Here is a 25,000-nt window from a genome sequence, read left to right as displayed (position 1 = left end):
ATGATTGTGAAGGTGCTCTCCACTTTATTGGCTCTGTAGATATGCAAGATAAAGGAACAGTGATAAAATATATTTTCCGATGTTTGTTCATATTTGAAAGGTGGGGTGTTCCAAATCCTACTCAGAAATGGAGAATAAAATTGGTGAGAGAGACAGGGATTTGAGAGATGCAGAGAAAGAGTGTGTGAGAGTGAAAGAGAGGGTAGAGCCTGCAGAGAGCTAGAATGTCATCAAGCCATCACGATACAACACAGTAATTAACTGTTGACACTCGTGAGGAAGCCAGCACAAATTAATCCTGACACATTTGCAGACGACCGATATCTTACAGTGAACACTTTGTAATTATATTTGAAAATGAAAATTAAATGACACTTAAATCTAGGTTGTCATGCTCAATGAAGCGAGCGTGTAGTTAGATGAACTGCTAGGACGGGGGCTAGATTGTTGGACGGCTGCTTGTCACCGGGGTGGGGAGTGGGGGGAGGTGGGGGGTCAGACAGACTCCCTGCACCAGACAGTCACACATTTGGAAAAATTGTTTTTATGTTTTGGTCACGTCATTGAAGAAGGTCCTGTATAGTCCAGTACAGTATGTAGTACAAGTTCGGAATATGCAGTACATGTACAAACAAACAAGAAATATACAAATTCAGTTCTTTGTTAATAATGTCCTGCTTCTGTGTACATTACATTTCCATTGCTAACAGCTGTCTCCTGACTTAGGCGCTTGACTGAGGCATGTTGAGGCATGTCTGTACATTATAACTGACTATAACTGACTAATGTACTGTAATGTGGACATTACAGTGCATTACTTTGCCATGCATACTCTAATATCACAAAACGGCATTGGTTTATTCACTTATTGTATGTACATAATTGACCATATTCACACGGTGGCCATTTTGCTTTCACATCATTCTCGGATTCCGCCGAGTATGATGTCAGAGCAAAATGGCTGCTTTGTGAATATGCTCAATTACTCAATAAATCCTCAGTGTTCATTTAACACTAGGGCTGTCCACACCAAGCACTATAACTATCTATATCATTCACCACTGTCATCATTATAGCTGTGATGTGGACTGCCATCCACTTGAGTTAAAACGATTTTTAGAACAATATATTTATAGTTATAGTTATAGTGCTCGGTGAGGACGGCCCTTGAGAATTGCACTGTGTGGGAAATGCTTACACCGTTCTGTGCAGTGTGAATACTGTAGGTTAAAACTTTTTGTGTTTGTCTCTGATTCTCCGGCAGATCGCAAGACAACAGCAACAGCTTCTGCAACAGCAGCACAAAATCAACCTTCTCCAGCAACAGATTCAGGTCGGTGAATTGTTTTCGCTGTTGTTCCTCTGAAATTCAACAACTCACACTCTCTCTCACCGCTCACCGGGGTCGTCAGAACGCAGTGAAAAGTGATAATGACTCACAGGGCCCCAGGCTACATGGGAGCCCACAGTACTAATGTCATCATCAGTGCTGTCAGGAGCCGAGTATGTTGTCTTTTGATGGGGCCCAGAATTCACTGACACTCACGGTGTCATTGTGCGCCATGCAGGTAGTCTATGCCATCCTTACCCAAACGCATATTTACTATATATCACCAGCATGAACAATATCAATGTAATCTTAGGGGAGAAAGGCCTTTCTTCTCATCTCTCCCAGATTCCTTTCTTGCTGTGTGATTCTGTGTGGTATTTTTTTTTTAACTTTCTTTTTTTGTCACTCTCTCTTACACTCGTCATTTACATCAAATGTTAATTGGCTGCTGGTAATTGGGAGGGCTTTAAAATATGGAGGAGAATAATTAGCACATCTTAATGAACAAAGATGGAAAAAAGGGGGAAAGTAACAACAGCTAATGAGTCCTGTTGATGGAGAGGAGCCTGGAGGTGGGGGACATGAAAGAGGCTGGTAAATGCCTCTGAAACCAGCCTGTCCCACATGACACACGTGGCACACTCTCATACTGTATGGAACAGGGGCCAGCCAAAACTTAGTGCCATTATTGCAGGTCCATTTGGTTATCTTTTGTACACAGTGTTAAAGTAACACTAGACAATACTTGGTGTACAGTATGTGTGTGTATTGTAATATTTGTTTTCTAGTCAGAATATTTTTTCCTTATTACCTTTTTGTGTCAAATAATATGGAGGCCAGTCCAGTTTTCATTGATTCTCACTTCAGTTTCTGAAGCTTGGTTCTTTGATATGGACTAAACATTCTCTTAAAAAAGCGGGGTTCTCAGTCTAAAGTATGTATTGTAGAATATAAAATAATAAAGGTTTAAGGAGGAATTGAAGGATTCACATGAGACACACAAATAGCCAGCTTTACATGAAAAAATGCTGTTAGTATACTGTATATTGTATATGTTGTGTGTTTGTGTGTCTGTGTGCGTGTGTGTGTGTGTATGAATGTGTTTGCATACACGTGTGTGTGTGTGTGTGTGCGTGCGCGCGTGTGTGTGTGCGTGTGTGTTTGTGTTGTGTGGTGCAGTACAAAGTGGTGAGGTGAAGGACCACCCAGGCAGTGTGTTGGACATTGCAAGGTTGCAGCGCGGGTGCCAGGGCTGGTCATCACTTGTGGTCAAGGCTGTGGGTCTCACTGTCTTAGGGAAGCCAAGGTTATATCCCACAGTGTGTTCCTGATGTCAAGCACATCCTTCTTTTCTTTCTCTCCCACGCGTTACTTGTCCTACTTACATCCAACTCCCCCATCTCCTCCTCTCAATTCACCACCATACAGCTCCTAGAATCAACTCAACTCTGTGGGTGGTGGGGAGGAGTAGGGAGTTCAAAATGTTGTATAGGTTCAAAAAGTCGAAATAATGTGTAGCGTTCAAAGTAACATCGCTGACAACTCTCCTGGAACACTGCTTTTGGCCGTCTTGAGATATCCCAAACGTTGTCCAGGCCATCACTGCTATCACACTGATAGCTTTAAGTAATGTCAGTGTCTACACCAAAAACGTTATTGGTGTGATTTGATGAACAACAGAAACACTGACAGCCAATCAAAATCCATCCAAATATACAGAGATTCACGTTCAGCATGTAACGTTCAACATGTCAATCACATTCATGTTTACAGAACGTTATTTTTTTTATCAGTGTAGATGCTCACATCACTTTCATTGTTGAGAGACACTTTTTATCTGGTTTCTTTAACAATTAATTTATTGCTGGGTTCTCTGTTGTTCCTTTACATCATAGCCCACCGGAAGCTCAATGCACTGGCACTGTGATGTGCCGAGCTGAGGCAAACCCCTTGGATTTAGCCAGCATTAAGCATAACACTATAGGATTTACTGCTGGAACATAAAAAAAGAGAAATGCTCCTTTCAAGGGCTCTCGCTAAAAGAAAGACCTCGCTGTCGACATGTGCTCGAGAGGCCGCCGAGCCGGACCTTTTTCTTTAACAGTGGCCAGTCTGTCACAGAAATTACTCCACATCACACTCCGCTAAAGAGCACGACACTCTCTAGAATACATTCTGAGATGAAGTACCTTATGTAGTACTAGTGAGGGCCTAGTATCATTCATATCTTGTGGAGGGCTCTTTACTTGTGCTCATTGAGCGCGCGCAACTCTTAATGCAGCTCTCTTTAAGGGTCCATACCCTCATCTCACAGTTGAAACCAAATGATACCTGGAAATGCCCCTTGATGTGTAGTTTTGAGAGGGAGGGGACTCAGTGGGTAGAGTTCGCATGGGAATGTGCTTCTAAATTATGCACGGATCCATTTCAAACACTTGAACAGAGATAGAAGTAAAAATCAGCTGAACTCTCCCTTGACCAGACTGTGTCCGTCTGATCTGTCCAGATAAAAAACAACAACACCACATCCATTAAATTAAACAAAAGAGCCTCGTGTTATGACCATCTGCCCCGCTGCCCGTTAGCCTCTGACATCACTCTGACATCACTCAGCACACAGGATGTAGGACACATACCATGGATTACTCCGATGATTGTTACACTGTAAAATCCTGAATGTTAATTTGACACAAAGGGGATTCAAATTGTACCCCCTCTGAGTTACAAATCGATGAATTAACACTAAGGATTTTACAGTGCACACTTCATTTTGATCATGTTCTACATTGTCTATTCCAAGTATTGTCTAGTCCTTATTTCAGGAAAAAAAAATCTCTCTTCCTGACCTAGTTCCTTCAAACAGCCAATGAGGTGTTAGCAATCACTTCAAGTTTGAAGAGGCAAAGTGATAGGAAGAGAGGCAGGGGCAAGTCAATAAAGTATCTTTTTTTTTTGGCACTCACTGTTTTTACTACTGTCGTCTGTAAAGAAGAAGAAGAAAAAGAAGAAAAAAAAGCCCGGCCCCTTTAATATATAACAGCTTTGACTTAATTAGTACTGTAAACAAGCTTCCAGCTTTGTATGTCACAGACTTTTAGCAAAGTGGTAAAGCAGCGTTGGGGGATTGAGTTACCCTGCTGTTAGTGTGCAGAACAGCTGGCTTTACTGGGGTTCCTACTGGCCTTCAAAGACCTTCTGGTTTGGCTCCGGGGTACGAGCCACCCCTTATAGACGTCCCATATTGATGATGTAACTGATCACATCAGTGGCCACTGTTAACAGGACTGTCAGAGTCCAAACAATAAAACCACGGGGACTGTAACTGGAGAGTCTTGTTGGCACGCTATATGTGTACTTTTAAGGTGTTTTTTTTTCTTCGTTTTCTTTCGTTCTTGTTTTGCTTTTAGCATAATGGCTGTTGGGAATAGCAAGGAAGTGTGTAGTCGTAGAGGTTTAGTTAGAGAGGTTTGTAACAAGGCAACAAACAGTTTTTTAATTAAGTCTCCCTTTTCAGTCACCCTTCTCTCTTTTCATCCTTTCTCATCAGAGAGAGAGAGAGAGAGAGAGAGAGAGAGAGAGAGAGAGAGAGAGAGAGAGAGAGAGAGAGAGATTGAGTCTTTGTCCTTCGGGATTACAATGTCACTTGTTTTAAGATAACAGATGTTTTGATTACAGCATTCGGGGCTTATCAAAAGTTAAAGCTCAAGGCTATACGAGGCATTTCCTCTGCTTGTGTTGCTTCAGTCAGTTACGTTTTGGGGGGAAATCATACCAGCATTAATTCAATCCTAGGAGATTAACTCTCAATTCAGCTGAGGAATTCTTAACCCTATATGGGAGTTGCAGTATGATAGGCCTGTGACAGCAAAAATAAAACAATTAACATAGAATGGGTTTGATAGGTAATAAGTAATTCATCTTTCAGTATAGGGCACTTTGTTTTTATATAGTAGCACTGATGTATGTCTCTCATTTTGTTCATCAATCAGCAATGGTGTCCTCAGGACTCTCCTAGACTATCACAGCCACTTTCCCCTACATCTTTTCAGCATTACAACATTACGGATCACCTGTAGTCTTCCTTCCTGTAGGCCAGCTGGCTGATCCTTTCAGATATATATATTTTCTAATTACATGGGAATTACAAGCAGGGTTTCACGTGTTAAGCAGTCGATAAAACAAGTTTTTAAAAGATGGGTAGGTAGACTAAAACAAACATGTTTGCTAAAACAACTCGGTCAAGACCTGGCTATTTTCGCCGTTCTCTGATGGGGTGCAGAGCTCCATAAAACTAGATTAACGTTGTATTGTCTATAGCCCCTCCTGCCCTCAGAAGCCTCTCATAGAGATCAAGGCTGGGTGGAAATTCTTGCATTTGCACGAGGCTTTCGAGCCAAAGTGCATCCCTCGCACGGGGATGGTACCAGTTGATACATTCCTGAAGGATGGCTCTGGCACGACACGAGCCATGGTTTGACACGCACACGCACACGCACACGCACGCGCACGCACGCACACACACACACACACACATGCACACGCACACGCACACACACACACACACACACACACACACACACACACACACACACACAGGTATGTAGATCCTTTCGTGCTCACAGACACTCAGTTACTGTGTGTGTACACACACGCACACACACACGCGCACGGTCACACACACACACACACACACACACACACACACACACACACACACACACACACACACACACACACACACACACACACACACACACACACACACACACACACACACACACACACACACACACATCAAGAGAATAAATATTGGCTGAAAGGTCAGGCTGAACTTTATCTTCACACAGCGGTCGGAGAAAGGAGCTCCCCAGATGAAACAAGGAGGCTTTTAATCAGAATCCTTTTGTTGGGTATAGATTTAAATGTTTGTAACAGGTGGATGCTGATACAATGTCGACGTATTATTTACTGTTAGCCAAGGCAGACATTTTGAATGGCTGTTGCTCTAACCTTAAAAAATAAAAATGTACAGATCAAATAATGAAGAGAAAGACAATGCCAGGCCAGCTGCGATAGTGGTTTTAGGTTGATCTGGTTGGCACACGACACGTAGCTTCCTATTGACTGTAAACAATAAATGTGGTGATTCAATTGTTAAAACCATCAGATCCAGGTTGAAAGTGAATTAAGCCAATTTCCTTTGTGTGTGAATGCACAATTGTGTCTTCATGCACATGCTGTAGGTGTGGGTCACTTAAAAGAGAACCAGAGAAAGGGTTAAAAGGGAAAAGGCCACTATTTTATTGCCAGTGCAAACTTCAAAGTAAAGGTGTTTGTCCCATGTGGCTTTAACGGTGTGGAGTTAACAGTGAGGGACATGTATGGGTTAAATAATGTTAAGTGACCACAGTGCACAGATAAAAAATACTATTTAAATATCCCACTCCTCAGTGCTACTTGATTTTTTTTTTAATATTGACACATTTTGAACATTTGCCCAAAATAAAGACACCGGGGTTGAGGTTGTTAATGTTGTTAACAATTGCGATATTATCAAACATATCAGATAGTATTCATTACCCAAAAATATATGCATGTATTTAATTCATTTCCCCACTGGCGATAAAAATGAATGATCAGAAGGGGGATATCAAAAGCAGAGACATGGACCCCCATCCCCCCCAGCAAATCGAACCAGGGATTGGACAGACAAACAAAAATACAGAATGACAGATTCTGTCAACGGGCACCTTCACTCTATTTTTAACTCCATTTTGAAGAGTTAAATTGAAACTCAGAATTCTGCTCTGTAGCCTGCATGGGGCCACCGTAAATCATCGATCACCAACACATCTAAAATGTTATTTTTCTTTTTTATGGCAAGAGTTAGTACACACAATGGCATGCTCTGTTGAAATGACCTCTCTTGTCTCGTCCTATTTGGTGCCAGATAAAATATTGCTCTAGTTGTACAAAAATATATCAAGTAGGATCTTACTGTCTAATATTTGACAAAACTTTGCTTCTGTTATCTTACTGGTACTGCGTACAGTTCCTGCCCATTTACAGTATGCTAAAAAGCCTTGCTGTGTTGTCTTCATGGACAGAGAATAATTATTAAGTGAGAGAAAAAAAAGGAAAGGTATGAGCCCATTGTAACAGCTTGTTGTTAATGATTCATGGACTCACGGTTCAAGTGGCCATTCTTGTTTAGACTGTAAATGCCAGTCTTCCTTATGTCCTGTAGTTTATAGCCACCGTAATATGTCAGACACAATATCTAACGTTCCCTTGCTACACACAGATGCAGTAATTATTTGTGTGCACTGTGCACCAACATATTGTGCTGCAAGTAGGCTATAATATGGGTTTGTCTTTGGCATCCAAATGAGCAGCAATTTAATCCAGTGATTTTGTTTTGTTGCCAATTTAGCGAGGCATGGCACACAAAGCTACCACATAATGGTAAATAATTTAACATAAACTTTAAATAAACACAAGGCTCTCTGGTAATTGCACTAAGATAATGATGCTAATTTGTGTATTCTCGGTTGCTTTTGTTGTCTCCATGGCACAAAATTATTTCCTCAGCGTGAGACTCTTATTAATGCACTGGCAGAAAAGGCAAAAAATAGACATTGTCAGAGAAAATGTGTAAGTTCCCCAATTAACACTGCTAGAACATAACTGTATGATAATAAGAGGATAATAGAGTACGGAATGATAGTGTGTAGTGTGTGTGTGTGTGTGTGTGTGTGTGTGTGTGTGTGTGTGTGTGTGTGTGTGTGTGTGTGTGTGTGTGTGTGTGTGTGTGTGTGTGTGTGTGTACACATGCCTCGGTGTGAGTGTTCTGCTTTTCCCTTGTGTTGGTCTGCTAGTAGGATTATGGGACGGCATTAACAACCTAGTCAGATGGGCTTGGCTCCCGCCCAGGCAGACGCAGTCCAACTGGTTCATCCTCCATTTAAGGAGACTGTTAGCTGATGAAGATGTGCACATGCGAGACTGAAGATAAAAGAAAGCGGTGACCCGTCTCATTAGCCCCTGTGATTTAATATATTGACACTTGGATACAAATAATTCCATTTAGTGGCCTCTGATGGTGGGGAGGGAGGGATCAATTTAATTAGTTATGAAATGTGACTTCTTGTCAGGAACCAGAGGAAATGCTGACGTTAAATAAAGTCATGTGCAATTTAAACAATAAAGCTATCGGGGCCCCTGTTAAAACTTAATGATCCACAAAAATGGCTTAATAGATACAACCTCAGCAATGGCGCTGATAGTTTGGAAATTAAGCTAAGTGGATGAGCGGCTGGTACGGTAATGTCGCTGGCCTGTTAAAACAAATTCACGCTTTAGGAATATAAACAGTGGGAATTGTCCGGGTGGTTTGGGTCTGTGGGTTTTGTCGAGATTATGTCTTCAGTGCATGGTTAGAGGAGACCTGTAACTGCGTCTTTCCCCCGGGTGAAATGCACCATCCGTTTACCTAACGCGCGTGGTGTAGATTTAGGTTAGTATACACAGACAGGCTTGTTGAATCACTTTTCACTCAGCGCTGCAAGCTTCTCTCAATGCTTTTTTTTGTATGTATGTATGTATTCTGAGAACAATAAAAATGACAATTACCTACATGTCTGTCCTAACCTAATAATAGCAAACAACAACAACGAAGAAAAGATAAGATTCAATATTAAAATATTTTATTTGTCCATGTACTGTATGTACAAGGTATAATTCAAGTACGGTACTAAATAATACAAAGTAATAGAGTAGATCATTGAAGTAAACCTAATAAGTGTGTAAAAAGAACTGCATAAAAATATATAGACATTAGTGTAATTAATAGACTAGCATGTAGTAATACAATAAAACATGGGTGAGAACATTATGCTGAGGGCGTACAATGTCTGTTCCAGTGAGGAAAGAATGGAGAGAAATTGCTGTTGTTAATTTAGATCCATTGTTGTTGTTAAATTAGCAGCATCGCTCAATTGCCTTTCTATTTATACACCCCGGCAGTTTAACCCATTAAGACCGGGAAAGTATCTGTCATTTTAGATTTGAACCACTTTAACCATTATCTTATGCTGTACTTTGGCTATTCAAAAATAGCAGATATACAAGCTCATAGCGCGGCACCGAGTGCCGCGCTATGAGCTTGTAGATCTGCTATTTTTTTTTAAATTACGATTTTTTTTTGCAAATCTTAAAACATTTTCATGTCAAGGACCCCCCAAAATGATATGTATTTGTACGCGGACCCCCCCATCTCAAAATATTTTGTTCCAGGGACCCCCCCAGAAGCAAAGATTTGAGTCACAAATGTTCACTTAAAAAATATATATACATTCAAAGATTTGCACAACTTTTCACAATTTAAAAAAATAGCAGATCTAGTGCCGCGCTATGAGCTTGTATATCTGCTATTTTTGAATGGCACAAAGAAATCAAAAAAATGACACAGACGCGGACCCGGTCTTAATGAGTTAAATAGACATTATGAGCAGGCTCCTTCTGAGAGAGGCTGCTACAGTACATGAACAACTGTAACGTGCGATGTCACACCTGAGTGTCTACTTTAAATGAGTTACCTGAGGGGGTTCTAAACAAGCCCCTGGGACTAAGTAATGTATTCCATAAACCTGCAGCCTCCGAGCCAGTTCTCAGCCACTGATAACAGTAATCAAACACATCCTTGTAGTGCATGTTCATCAGACATCAGAGAAATTGCACTCGCTTTCTGATAATCTGATCAGCCTGATAACTGAACATGAGTACTTTACACAAATGTCACTGATACCAACATGAGCCAAATGGAATCTATGATGAATAAAGCACGTCCCTCTTCCTTCTGAATATCATTACAAAGCACCTGTTCAGAGCTCTATCGGCCTCCACAAGCCTTCCTGGGATGAAGGCAGAGGGCTTACACTTAACATCCATTGTACACCGACCCTCGAAAAGGAAAATATCAGTTGACGGGAGAACACATCCTCCAGTGTGATGTTGACTTAGTTTCCTCTCCCTCCCTGCGCAGCCTGTGTTTTCCCTGCTAATGTTGAGCAAACTGTTTTGTCTTTGCGTTGGCTTTGCGCAGCCATCGGTCCTCCGCAGTGGGCACGCTCACAGGGGCGAAGGAGCTGCATTAATGGGATCTACTGTGTGCGGGCAGCCGGCAGGGAGAAAGGGGGCCCGTGTTTTCTTAGGGCTGGGGTGGCAAAGCAAAGCATTCAGCCCCATGGCTGACGCAAAAAAAGACCCTTTTTGTTTTCGGGCGGAGGAGAGTCCAAGCATTCCCCAAAAGGAACACAATGAATGGGCCATTCTGTGCTGCATGGTTTTTCATAGACACTAAATTGTAGATTTTTTTTTGTGTTTCTTTTTCCTTTTTTTCATAATTATTCCTACCCGCCGTCGGGCGTGCACATGACATTCGAGCGTATTTTAAAGTCTCAACACACTCGTGTCTGTAATAAAGTGGCCCCTCATAACAATCCTGCTTTCTGCTGAGAATGGGCTCTGTTGTTCTCTGTGGCCCCAGCAGCTGGGAGCCACCAGTGAAGACAGAGCTGCAGTCTATCAGCTCAGGACAGGAAAGAGGGGAAGTCCAGCCGGACAATACCATTATTAGATTAGGGGTGGTCTTCTGTCTCACTATCAGACACACTGCATTCTCTCATTAGCTTCCTCAAGACTCCCCACACAGCCTTAAAAATAGAGGCACTCTTGTGACTAAATGTTGCAGAATGCATACCTACATAAATTACAGCGTAGGCTCACAAGTGAATTATGTAAATATTCATTCAATATTCAATAATTTCTAATTTTTATTATGTTTAATCAAATACAAAACAGTCAACAAGAGAAGAAGAAGAAAGACACTGCATTTGTTTCGATCACAGCCTAAGAAGAAGGACTGGCTCTACAATGTTGAACGTTTGATATTCCATGGCGGTTACACCCGTAGAATTCCCAATGCTTCACATGCTTAAATCCCTCCATTTACCCCTTCCCCCTACCCTGTTCACGTTGGATGGCTGCAGCAGGCGATCCGACTAGCCCGTGTCAAAAGTTCTTTAGATCCCCACTCACCCCCCTGGAATGAGGGTCCGAGGCATTTCACTTATTCCCATTTCCATAGAGCAAGGATGTATATGTGGGCTAACGATGGCGGCCCCAGACTCACTGGTGGGTTTGTTTATGTCTGTTCTCTTCTGTCCCGTCATTACACATGCTGTTTGAGGGAGTCCCCGTGGATTTGGCCAGTTTACTGCAAACCTTTTTTAATTTTATGGTGAGCCCATGCCAGATTATTCCTTCTTTTTTCATGCCCTCCATCCCCCCATCCTAAACAAAATACAGTAGAGAGCCCACATTCTTTAACCACACTGTTCTGTGTGTGTGTGTGTGTGTGTGTGTGTGTGTGTGTGTGTGTGTGTGTGTGTGTGTGTGTGTGTGTGTGTGTGTGTGTGTGTGTGTGTGTGTGTGTGTGTGTGTGTGTGCGTGCGCGCGCGTGCGTGCGTGGGCTTACACTGGATGACGGGGGTTGGGTGGGGGGGGCTGCCCTGCTTTTAGACTGCAGCCGACTTAATATAGACATATTGAAATGGCCGTTTTCCAAGGGAGCTTGTTTTACTGTGTAAGTAATTAGTGGAACAAGAAGTCATCTATTGGTTATTCCCTCTAGATGGCCTGACCTCACCCAAGTGTCTTGTTTTCCTCCACCTTACGTCAAACGCCACAGGCAGGACTGAAACGCAGGCATGCCACAGAGTGTATTGTTCACGTATGAGAACAGCTACAGTGAAAGCGTTAAGAGACGAATAATGCAGCCCTTTGCCTCCAGATGTTAATCTATTACTTGAGAAGGGGGTAGGACTCTTTAGTAGAGGGAAGGAAGTGAAGGGAAAGGTTGTGTAGGTATGGTCAGGACAAGGACCCTTTGTTGCCGACCTGAACCTCTCTAGCGAATTGTGCCCCTGCTTTATTGTGCTCACTTCCAGAGCAGACAAGCAGGAGACAATGTGCTTCATTCAAGTGAGGATATGAAGACCTGACTTTCATTGCACACAGAATGCTGGAAGATCAAAGTCCATCACAAACCTATCGATCTATTTTTGTGATTGCGGTCACAGACCAAACTCATGGTAAAATTTGTGATCAAGGTGTTGTGTGTGTGTGTGTGTGTGTGTGTGTGTGTGTGTGTGTGTGTGTGTGTGTGTGTGTGTGTGTGTGTGTGTGTGTGTGTGTGTGCGCGCGCGTGCGTGCACACACACACACACGCACGTGCACATGCGGGTGTGTGCACGTGCTGGGGTTTGGCAGAGACAGTGAGCTGCAGAAGGTGCACTTGTGTATTCGCACAAAAACGAATTATAGTGTAATGAGTAAAGTTGTTGTGTCTGCTTTGTAGTGTTTCTGTGTAACTGTGTGAATTATAGTCTAATGAGTAAAGTTGTTATGTCTCCTTTGTAGTGTGTCTGTGTAACTGTCTGCTGTTTTTAGTTAACTGTATCATTGCAGGGTTCATAATTGAAGTGGCCACCCATGCATAATGGACATGTGACTACATGATAAATGAGCTGTGAAGTAGGGGGAAAGGCTAATTCATACTTTTTCCAAAGTTTTGACAAGTGTCACTCAAAATCATATTTTTGTCCAACTGTGTGCGTTGAGACACTTTTCAGCCTTAACCACTTCAGCCCTATTACATTATAAAATAGCAGATGTCCAATCTCACAATGTGTCACACGAGTTGTGAGCTTGTCAATTGAGAATGAAAATGTTCGGAAAGTTTTTGGAAATCTTTTTAGATTTTTTTAAAATGTTTTGAACATTTTCTCCTAAAATAAAAGCGGCTTGCGTGTGCCTCAGTAAATCCTACGATAGGTTCATGATTTAGCGTGAGTGGCGCAGTGGATTCAGGAACCTACTGTAAGTGGTTGGATAAAGTTTAGTGCTCTCTGTCTCTCAGGGAGCTGTGAGTGTAGCGTACTACACACACACACACACACACACACACACACACACACACACACACACACACACACACACACACACACACACACACACACACACACACACACACACACACACACACACACACACACACACACACACACACACACACACACACACACACACACACACACACACACACACACACAGTGGTGGGTGTTGAGCTCTCCCTGCTGTCTGGTGTCAGTTCTACTGCAGCGTGTGCTGCTGTTGGGATGGAGCCAGCGCTGCTGCCAGCTTCCTCCAGATCACTTTACCTTCAAATGGATCACCAGCGGTGGAACAAGAACAGCACTCAGATTATTTTTTTTTGTAAAATTAGCAATACCGTATTATAGAAATACTCTGTTACAAGCAAAGGACCTGTATTTAAGTACAATGTTAAAGTACAAAAGTACTGGCATCAATATATATACATAAAGTACTAAAAGTACTATTATGCAGAACGTCCCATTTCAAACATTTGTGAATTTTTCAGTTTTTTAACGAATAGCAGATCTACATCGTAACATATTGTGAGCTGGTAAAAAGTACAACATCGTAGTGGAGAGTAAAGTAAAAGTACCTTAACATTGTACTTAAGTACAGTACTTGAGTAAATGTACTTAGTTACCACTGCAAAGGTGATTTCCACTCCTCACTGTGGAGAGAAGGAGGGAGTGATGTGTGAACCAGTAACAGCTGGAGCCCATATCTTCCCCGGGTGGATGTGGCACCACCTCCTATGGATGATGTGAAAAGATCTGTGGCTCTGACGACGTCACAAGTGTAAATGTATTTTGAATATTTTATGAAGAGTTTTGGTGATTGGGGCGATGAAAAAAAAAAGCGATACTTCTCGCCTAATGTGAAGATAATTGTTGGTGATTATGCTGTTATATTTAAGTAGTAAAGAGTAGTAACAATGCGACACGTTGTGAGCTTATAGATCTGCTATAGAAATAAAATAAAAACATTAAACTTGTATTGTCCCTCACACTAAATATTTTCCGATTTTTGTTCTAATACCCTGTATATCTCCATTTGCACTATTATGGAGCCACCGTGTTTGAAGTGGGTTTTGTACAGTATAGATAGATTTATGTACAGTATGTACTGGACTGCAAATGAGTCCTATTTTTTATTATGCACACTTACAGTGCAGTACTATAGCCCCAGCTAAGCAAATTGATCAAAGAATGTGGTAGAAAGCAAAGAAGTATTCTAAAATATTCCAGCCATTTACGGGCATCTGAAGACGAGCCCCGTCTTCAGATGTTGATGTTCAACAACTGTATTACAGTAGTTGTACATTATTATATCTACAGAGACATGATATATATATATATATTACTCTTACATGAAGAAGCCATTGCTGTGATTTATTTTCCAAAATGTTCCAGCTTGGATGGACAGACACGGGGAATACAAGTTCATCATTTCACCAGAATTGAAACATAATGATTTTTCTTTAATGATAAAGTGTAATTGTATAATTATTTTAAAAATCTGTCCCTTGTACACAGATTGATACTGCACCCACACCCCACAAGAACTGTGATTTTTCTTTCAATATCGTAGATTGATATAAATAAGCAAGAAAACAGACAGACCTGTCTGCATAGCAGAGAGACAGTATTTTGAAAGATTAAAGCCAGAATTTAATAGTTCTGTACTACACCATCAGATTATCATCATTAGCATGCCACTTGCAGTGTGTAGGTTGGTTCTATTTCTCATACACATTGAAAACTCAATTTATAACTGGGAATATACAAAATTTGTTACCAAATGCACCCTTTTTGTTACTTTTGTACACTCGTACCGCACATTGTCATGCAACAAATAGCAATATCTACAAGCATGTCGCAATGTGACGTGTTGTGAGCTGTTTATTCTATTTAGCTATTTTCACTTTTTAATTATTTTGAAACATTGTAAAAAACTTTTGACATTTTCAAAAAAAGGTGCCTATATTGACATGCTCACGCCAGGGTTAATGCGGTAAAATGAACACTGAGCATTTGTACAGTGTATAACAGCGTCTCCTTGAGAGGGAAACAGATTGCGCGCTGGCCTGCTACAGCCTTCATCAGGTCATCTGAATTGATGATACATGTTGCAACGTGGCTGAGCTTCCCCCCTGGAAACCTCTGTTGGTGCGTGTGCTGGCAGCGCCCGTCTGACTGATCACTACAGATGCTCCTCTTCAAGTATTCTGAGTCCGATCCTCACCACTGGGTCTGCAGGGACAAACAATAGCACCTGTTCCTCATAAGACACCCCATTCATGTATCTTTAATGAAGCCCGCGGGCAGATGGTGCGAGATGGCATTATCCAGTACTTAGCGGTCGCTAAGACAAAGGGACGGCGGTGCCAGGGAAACAATGCTGCCGTATTTATGAGGAGAGGGGACGGCACGGCCCTTCGCCCACCCCCCCCCCACATCTGCTCCACTTCATTCTCAGGCTCCTCAAGATCATCTTGGCAATAGAAATATTCTGGGCACTGGGCCCACACATGTAGATGAACTTGAGGCTAACTCTTATAGGGGGGTAGTCACAAAGGGTGGTATGGAACACACGTGCACACATGCACACACACACACACAAATATTTTAGATATATTACAATATAATATATATATATAATATTTTAATATTTTCGCGTCTCACGATTATTTACTGTCAAACAAAAAAACTAAAGTTAAATGTTAAAAGAACATTGTCTGCTCAGCCACTGAGCTAGCTGTTCGTTGACAGTCCTAACTATTTGTTTGCACTTTGAAGCTCCTGTGCACTTGGTTTGCCTTTCTCTGACATTAGTTGCCTCAAAACTTTAATGCTAGGAGCTCATTAAAGAAAATCACAGCCATTCGTACCCAATGAACTTAATTCCTTGTCTTGCAAATAAATATTTTTATTTCACTATATATCGTAGTATATTAGATACATTAATAGTAAGTCTTTTTAATGATAGGCCGAGTAATACTTTTACCTTGTACACTTTGCATGGAAGGAGAGGAATATTAAGAACAGCAGATTGTATTCATGCCTGTGTACATGTTATATCATTCATTGCAGATATTTGAGTCATTTAAAGTAATTAGACTGTTTTATTGACAAATACTTTTAAGTGATGATACAAGGGCAATAAGAAGAGGTGACAACCTCTGAATGTTAAAACAGATTCCTTGATAATGTTTGCCAATAGTGTAATTAAATGCTAAATGAAAGCAAGTGAAATAATTTGAATGATATAAGAAGAGAAACCTCACATTAGTTCCACTCTTGAAACCACTGTTTACCTTTATGAGGCTTAATTTGTTTTCTGTTTTAAAGAGTATGTTGCAAATGTTCCCAAATTTTAAAGATATAGAAATAAAGAAATAAAAGACAAACAAACAAACAAACCAACGCAGTTTTGATGCAAGCACACAATGCGTCAGTCACATTGCGATGAGCTTGTAGAACGGTTATTTTTGTTATTTTTCAAAGTATTATAGGGCTTAAGTGGTTAAAATTCTATTCACTTCCTAAAGAGAGAAGCAAGGAGAAAAATGGGAATTCATTAGTGGTGAAAATTATTTGCTTACCTTCACTAAATGAAGAAGTTCATCACTAGTAAACAGAGTTAGTCAGAAATGGCGTTGGAAGTCATTTTCAAAACAGACTGATTATAACTATTGGAACAGTAAAATTAAGAAACAATATTTTCAAAGAAAATGTTAATGATTACCACTGCTTTAATATGTTTAAACTGGAGACTTAAAAAACTTTAATATTTCATTTTTTTTAATTAAAAATGATCAGTACTTTCTTGCTGTTGGAAAATAAGCCTCTTGAAGGCATTGGGGGCTTCATGGAGGGTAAGTGCAGTGCTTTCAGCAACAGACTTCATCTGGTTTTATAGTCCAAATGCACAGACACAGAGAAAAGCTGTGCTCCCCAGTGTATCACTCCGCCTGTCACTGGCTCTACCTCATGTTGTGACATTAATTATCGTGTTTTTCCATATGTTCTATACATGCAAGGCCCAAATCCATCTTCCATCCACTCAGCCTGGAAACCTGGAACACAATATCCTATATCCTTATCCTATCCTGTAAAAAAGATCTTTTTATTTAAGGTCATTTCTCGAAGTCTCCAAGGCCATTTACCGTTCTGTGGCCACAGCACTTTTTTTTTACAGAAACACATTCAAAAGAATTACATACTTTTCCATTCTTCTATAATGTACTTTCTACTCTTGCACTTCTGTAAAAGCTCGGTAGACACAAAATGGCTCTATTTATTTAGTTTTTAGTCTAGCTCTGCACCTCTGGACAGATCAATAAAGTGGTTTTAAGTAGGTCTAGCTTGCGAGGTTTGAGAGAAACTGGGCCTGACAACGCCAGTCAAGGGCAAACAGGGGGAGCAGCGCTGTGGAGATCATAAGCAGACCTCAGCTAACATGGGGGAAAAGTCGTTGCTCTGAGCAGGTTGATTTCATGCCCCAATGCAGCGGCAGTAATTGCACCCAGACCCATTTTATTGCAAGTTGATTTTAAAGAGGAATGAATGGAGAAACATTCTGTAAAGTGTTTATTTTGGGGGGTGACCTTTATTAACCTATTTTCCAGGCAGGTTCCCCTGAGGTGGCCTGGCTCAGTGCTAGATTAACCCTCGCAGCCCCGCGCTAGCTAGGCTGCTCCCCATCATAGAGCGCCAGGAAGCAGAGGGTGACAGTAAGATTGGACCTTGCAACCCCCCCACACACACACACACACACACACACACACACACACACACACACACACACACACACTCACTATACTTCTGACACCCGCCCCCTGACTCTGTCTCACACACAAACACAAACACTAACACACATGCATTTGCTAGTTAGTCTTAATATCCCCAATAGATAACATTGCAGGTGGGATGGTGAAGGTTAATACTATGTGAGAGAGAGAGAGAGAGAGAGAGAGAGAGAGAGAGAGAGAGAGAGAGAGAGAGAGAGAGAGAGAGAGAGAGACCTCAGACATTAAAATGAAATATCACAAGTAGCAAGCACTTTTAGGCCTGCCTCCCTTTTATTCCCCAGCTGAAAACAGTTGTAGTAAATTACTGAATTGCAATGCACAGGCTTTTATCGTCTGTATAAATGTTCATCCAAGATTATGGGACAAAATGCTATATATCTGAGCTGCAGTCTTCCCCTTGTCTGTTATGTTAATGTGTGTACAGGCTTCTGCGTGTGTGTGTGTGTGTGTGTGTGTGTGTGTGTGTGTGTGTGTGTGTGTGTGTGTGTGTGCGCCTGCGCCTGCGCCTGCGCGTACAGTATGTGCGCATTGGACCGGGCATCTGTGAAAAGCGTTAGATATCTCTCCGGTTGACATGCTGTATCCACTGCAGCAGTGGCGTTGTTTGTGTGTTCTCATACTGCTGTCAGTCATCATCAGTCTTACTCTGTTCGGCGCGTCACCTCTCTACAGAGCGCTTAACGTTACACGCGGCCTCCTCCTCCGCCTCCTCCTCCCCGCAATCCTGCGTGTCATTCCCCCTCTGACTGATAGTGGAACAATGGGCGTGTGTCGGGGGCCCTTTGATGTGCCGAGGTGAAATTGTGGCTTGGATTAAGAGCAGCCCGTGTCGGCTCGGCCAGGTATTGTGTGAGCGCACGAGGGCCGTCATTGCCGGAGAGCCCCCTGTCAGCACGCATTAAGACGAGCTGTGATCTGGTCTCAGTGTGTCTGTGCTCGGGCCATTCTCTGATCTCCCTCTCCCTCTCTGTTCAGCAGGTCCAGGGTCACATGCCTCCGCTCATGATCCCCATTTTTCCACACGACCAACGCAGTCTGGCAGCAGCGGCCGCCGCCCAGCAAGGCTTTCTCTTCCCGCCGGGAATGTCTTACAAGCCAGGTATGACCCCTTCTCCCCCCCCCCTTTCTCTGCTCGCTGTGTCTCTACCCATTATAAAGTGAATTTATACCTCATCGACCCACCACGTTGATATATTCTCAACTGAAAAACTAAATGTGTTGATGTTTTTGTTGTACGGTCAACAAAGTATAAATCAGCCTTTAACCACAACAATAGCTAAAATACCCGATCTACAACCTCACACTGTGAGCGTTTAGATCTGGTATTTCTGTTACTTTTTGGGAAATAATAATACAAATAATTTGATTTTTTTTAATTTATTTTTTATGTTTGCCTATTGCCTATATGTTTGCCTATTTTGCCTATTTTGTAGTGTGACATACCCAAAATAGGGATGCCAGGTTGAAAGTTGTTCCTTTACATTTTTATTATATGAAATTTTAATCATATGAAGGGGGGGGTACGTGAATTACTGTATGTAATGCTGTAGGATTCATTATTGGTAGCATCATGCAGAGGCTCAGCGTTTTCCTTGGAATTGAGCCTGAGCCTTGGGAATTGCTCAAGTCCAAGTTCATGTGGAACAATAGATATGGGAGGAATGTAAACATATATTCAACATGAAAGTGTTTTGCAGCAGGGAGTGTTCCGGCTGTAATCACTGCTAGTGAGAGAGATGCGGTGTCATAGTAAAACCCCCCAAGCCCCCCACATGGGACATTTCCTAGAATACATAAAAACAACAAGGATAATTGGCGTTTTTGCTGTCAATTCCTCTCCCCTGTATTTTGTCTTTTATATTTAAATGATCACATAACAGTGAGAATTAGATGTTGAAATAAATCATGGAAAGAATGTCACGAGGAAGGATCGTTGCACGGTGCCTGTGGGGATGATGTAAGCGACACACTTCTGGTGAAGGTGTAAATGCTGCTGCTGTTGCCTGTAACAGCATGCCTCTCTCCTTTCTGCTTTTGACACAAAGAGCGACGCTCCATTATGCAAGTCCAAACAAAACAAACAAACAAACACAAACAAGACATGTCTGTTCAACACATCAGCTGAGCCACTGTAAATACCAGGCAGGCGATACCATTCGACTCATCCTCTCTTCATTATAACGACATAAGCCCTGTTTCGTACTTGATCCTAGGATGGTGTCGTGCGAAAATAGCAAGAGTTCACTTATTCACTTAACGTCTTTCTCCTTGTAGACTGCATCTCTCCCACTGTGCTGTCCCACCCACACAGTAGTGATCATCCAGATAAATATCAAACGTGTTTGTAAAAGATCGGGCTCCCTCGATCGCCTATGAGCAAATCGGGAGGTTTAAGATTGGATCGTTGAACCCCTCACAATAGACAATAATCTTATTCGATATTCGCTCCCAATCAAGCCCCCCCCCCCCCCCCCCGATTGTCAGGAGGGGTGTTCCCTAGCCCAAATATCCCTGATTATCTTATAGTGTGAGCCCACCTTATTGGAAATTAGAAATGCACCACCATAGGCTACTGTAATTAAAAATTCAAAGAAATCCATGGCCTGGATTGCTCTGGCCTCTACTCTGGCCTGGCCTGGCCTGGCCTTGGACTTTGAATCAAACTGAGTAGAAATTGCACACGTAAGGAGTTTTCTCATTCTTGCTTCCATTGGACATTGAAGAGTTGAAGCTCGCTACGCCAGCAAGGGGCTGGCGTAGTGGTCCGGGCACCTAGGCTCAATGTAGCCTGACAGGGCGTCGTGGGTTCAAATCCCGATCCCGACTGCCTTTGCAGTGTGTCACTCCACATCTCTTTCTCTCTCTACTGTCCTATCAATAAAGGCATAAAAAGACCAAAATAAATCTTTAGAAAAAGAAAGAGGGCAAGGGATCTTACTCCCTTCTCCCTGACCCTGTTATAAAAACAGCACTAGAACATAGGAGGGTGAATGCTGGGAAGGCAGCAGGTGAGTTGCAGGACATTAAAGGGTGTGGTAGTGCAGTTAATGAATTAACTATAAAACCACAGGATGAAAAAGGAAAGTCAGCTCTTTTGGAACTATGGAGCCATGACAGCATAAACAAAGTGCCTGAGGGGGGAGTCTTTTGCCAGTGTGTTTCTCCCATAGGTTTGACACGGAAAAAATGTTTTAGTTCAAATAACAGGAGCTATTATGGAGTCATGGCTAGGGGTCGCCATGTGCATGCTTCCTGCATAATTCATGAGTCTGAGAAGAAAATAAGAGAGGGGGGCCTCAAAATGGCTCTTCTAGTCCAGGGGTTCCCAAACATTTCCAATGGTAAGGACCCCCAAATAGCTGTAGTCTCTGGCTGCAGCCCTTCTATTGCAAATTGAAAAGAAAGAAGGAAAAAATTAAGAAGCTATATGTCGCGTAATTTGAATTGAAATGAAAAGGTGTATACTTTCCTCTCCAGTTGGCCCCTTGCGGCCCCCCTGGGGTCCATGGCCTCCACGTTGAAAACCACTGTTCTAGTAAAAAAAAAATTGTTATTTCAGTTCCGCCGACACAATATATCCAGATAACGCAATGTTCTCACCACCTGCAGGGTGGATATGGATGCCGTCGCGTCCTTCTCGCCGCAAAACAAGTGGCCAAGCGTTCACTTCCAAGCTAAGGCACACTAATCTGATGTCATCATTATGAGACGACTCCCAGGGGCCACTGCCGCTTATGACCCCGACCCTGCGGTGCTGACATAGCAACAGAGTCACTCTAGCGCCATAGTGATAAGTCATCACCCCATGCACTGGCTGTGCTCAATGGCCCGGTGTTGCACGGTGGAGAGGCACACCCGTAGACACACCAAGTCATCCTTTAAACAAATAGACGTGGGCACAACTTCCCCGTCCCCCTGCTCTGTTTAAACGGACGTGCTGGCGTTCAGTCTGATGTGCCACTAATGGGCCCCGGCGTAGAATGACTCTGTGGTCATGATGATGAGGCCCGGTCTGCCTCATAGACATCCTGCTGCAGGGACTGCTTACTGATTCCATGGTTCTACGGCAACGCCATAGTTCACTGACTCGCCAAAGTCCTTCTGCGTGTGTGTAGGGATATGCAAAAATGTATGGGGGCTTTTTGTTCTCTCTCAAGTTCATGAAAAAGATTATTCTGCTGTTTGGGAAAATGTTTTTCACAGCAAGATATTTCATACTGTAGTAATGAAATATTTTTGACCACTTTCAATCTGGTGTCCCATGTTATTATAGTTGAAAATGTGCACAAAGAAATGTAAGAAATCAAATAATATTTCCAAAATTGCAGATCTACAAGCTCACAACATTTTCACACGACACCATCGTACGACTAAGTATAAAATAGGGCTTAAGTGGTTAAGAAGTCCTAGCTCCAGTACATCTTAAAAAGGGAGCATGCATTGATTAGATTGGTGGTTTCCCTCAGTGCTTGATACCTAGGCTCCTTCGCCAGGCTCAAAGCAACTTTTAACGGTCCTTACACACACAAGATTTACATAATGACCACATGGTTTTACGTATCTGTACTCTTTATCACAACTCATAATAAAAAAGCCTAATATGCCAGCCCCCCGCAGGCCTATGATGGTTAATTCATGCCACCTCATGAGCCAGGAAATATGGCCCGTTGAGACCCAGCCATGGTGTCACCTGCATTTATAGCCCAGGGGGTGTCGGGCATGGGAGCAGCTATGTCCCACATAGTGGGCACCGTTTCAAAACCGATGCCCTTTCACCAGTGAGGTTAACCCGGCACAGTTCCCAGGGTACTGGAGACTGGTGGGGCCTTCACGGTGCCATCAGACTTTGTGTCCTCAAGACCCCTTACCCCCCAGGCAGCGGTGGTGTACTCACTTAACACATGACCCTTCTAGGTTTCACATGACACCCAAAGTCGTCCAACTACTTCGTTTTTTTTCCTGCCCATCGTACGTCACAGAGAGCGGACAAAGTGAGACAGATAGAGATACAGAGAGACAGACAGACAGACAGACAGACAGACAGACAGACAGACAGACAGACAGACAGACAGACAGACAGACAGACAGACAGACAGACAGACAGACAGACAGACAGACAGACAGACAGACAGAGAGGAGGGAGAGAGAATGAGAGGAGAAACTGATAGTGTAAAAAGGACGAGGAAATAACCACCCTCATAGCAGCCCCTCCCATTCCACCCAGTACAATTTGAAATCACTTCTCCTGTGTGATTTTATTCGCCCCTGCCCCTAAATGGGGATTGAATTTCCATGGCCTGTATCACAATGTGCTGCGCTGTACGAGATTGCAAAGTGAGGCGAGCAAGGGAGGGCAAAGTGAAAGAGAAGGTATATACATTTACCTTCATGTCTGTGGCTTAATGGCTCCATATGTTTGTGAGGAGAAGTGACAGGCAGAAGTGGGGTCTGAACTAAGGCCAATCCCCCCCACCCCCTCTCTCTACACACATGCTTCAATCCAACCTCTCCCCCTTGCGAGTGCTGTGCTGGCCCGTCTCACTGGGGCTGTTCTGTCTGTCTCGACACACTAGGTTTGAGTGTGCGAAAGCTTCTGGTGCTCAGTTACACACTCAGCACCCCTCTGGATATCAATCATACAGACACGTTTTTTTTTTTTTTTTATATATCCCTGTCCGTCAAACGCGCTGATTGCTGATGGCAGGCCAACAGCACAGAAACAGTAATAAAATAGAGCTGCTATTTAGAGAGCAATTCTCTTGCGCTAGATCACTGTGATATGTGAGATAAGAATGTGTTGTGTTTTTTTTTCCTTTCTTTTTTCCCCCCCCTGTGTTTTTGTAACTGCACGCTTGTTCTAACCAGTTCCCCTACAAGTGTTCTCACCCTGCTGCCAAAGCTATCAGTGTGAAACAAACAATGTGGTGTCAGACAATAGCAAGACAAGTCTACATCTGTATGATGAGCTTGAGAGAACACGCTGCTTCCTCTGGATAAATGCTAAAACCTGGAAAGATATTCAAAACACATTTAGCAGACGCTTACAGTACATACACATACACGTACACACACGTACACACACCCACACACACACACACACACACACACACACACACACACACACACACATACACACACACACACACACACACACACACACACGCACACACACACACACACACACACACACACACACACACACACACACACACACACACACACACACACTAGTAATTAGGTGTGCACTGCACAGCCACAGACACACAAAAACACAGACACACACACACACGCGGACGTACACACACACATGCACACATAGACAAAAGTTTACACATACACACACACACACACGCACGCACGCACGCAAGCAAGCAAGCAAGCAAGCACGCACGCACGCACGCACGCACGCACGCACGCACGCACGCACGCACGCACGCACGCTTGCACACCCCTGTGTTAATTCAACTGTGAGAGTTTGAAAATGGACCCAAATGGACCCGCGAGGGTCAGTTTTCCACTCTCAAGTGAAATGAATACCGAGGATTTGGCTGTGCCTTGGGTACAGTGCAGGTGAATGAAGAAGGGCATGGTGCACGTTCCTCAGTAATCCCTCTCCAGTCAGACCAGCTGAGCCTTTTGTTGATGCAGATGTTTGGGCTGCAAGCCGAGGGCTCCATGCAACGTGCCACATCACTGCCGCAGAGCAACACATCCCGGGCTATACTGTAGGAGCCGTGTTGGCACTTGCCTGGCCGCCATGGGCCCGCTCATTGTCTCAACCTGTATTCATTGTTCTCTCTCTCTCTCTCTCTCTCTCTCTCTCTCTCTCTCTCTCTCTCTCTCTCTCTCTCTCTCGCTGACAG

General features: G+C 42.9%; 1 protein-coding gene across 2 annotated transcripts in view; it reads left to right on the top strand.

The window, feature by feature from the left end:
• The window catches only part of sox6 (SRY-box transcription factor 6), an 83,329-nt gene that overhangs the window by 15,071 nt on the left and 43,258 nt on the right, over positions 1–25,000 (top strand). Inside the window, exons 3-4 of one of the 2 annotated variants that reach the window (XM_080437475.1) lie at positions 1,265–1,333; positions 19,116–19,236. In XM_080437475.1, coding sequence (XP_080293601.1) covers positions 1,265–1,333; positions 19,116–19,236 — 190 coding nt within the window. Of the gene's footprint in view, positions 1–1,264; positions 1,334–19,112; positions 19,237–25,000 lie in introns of both variants that reach the window. The other variant, XM_080437474.1, reaches the window with a different exon arrangement.

This window comes from Gymnoscopelus braueri, assembly GCF_963280865.1.
Source record: "Gymnoscopelus braueri genome assembly, chromosome: 1".
Classification (NCBI taxonomy): domain Eukaryota; kingdom Metazoa; phylum Chordata; class Actinopteri; order Myctophiformes; family Myctophidae; genus Gymnoscopelus; species Gymnoscopelus braueri.
The sequence above is the reverse complement of the archived record's forward strand: the minus strand, read 5'-3'. Positions and strand labels throughout refer to the sequence as shown.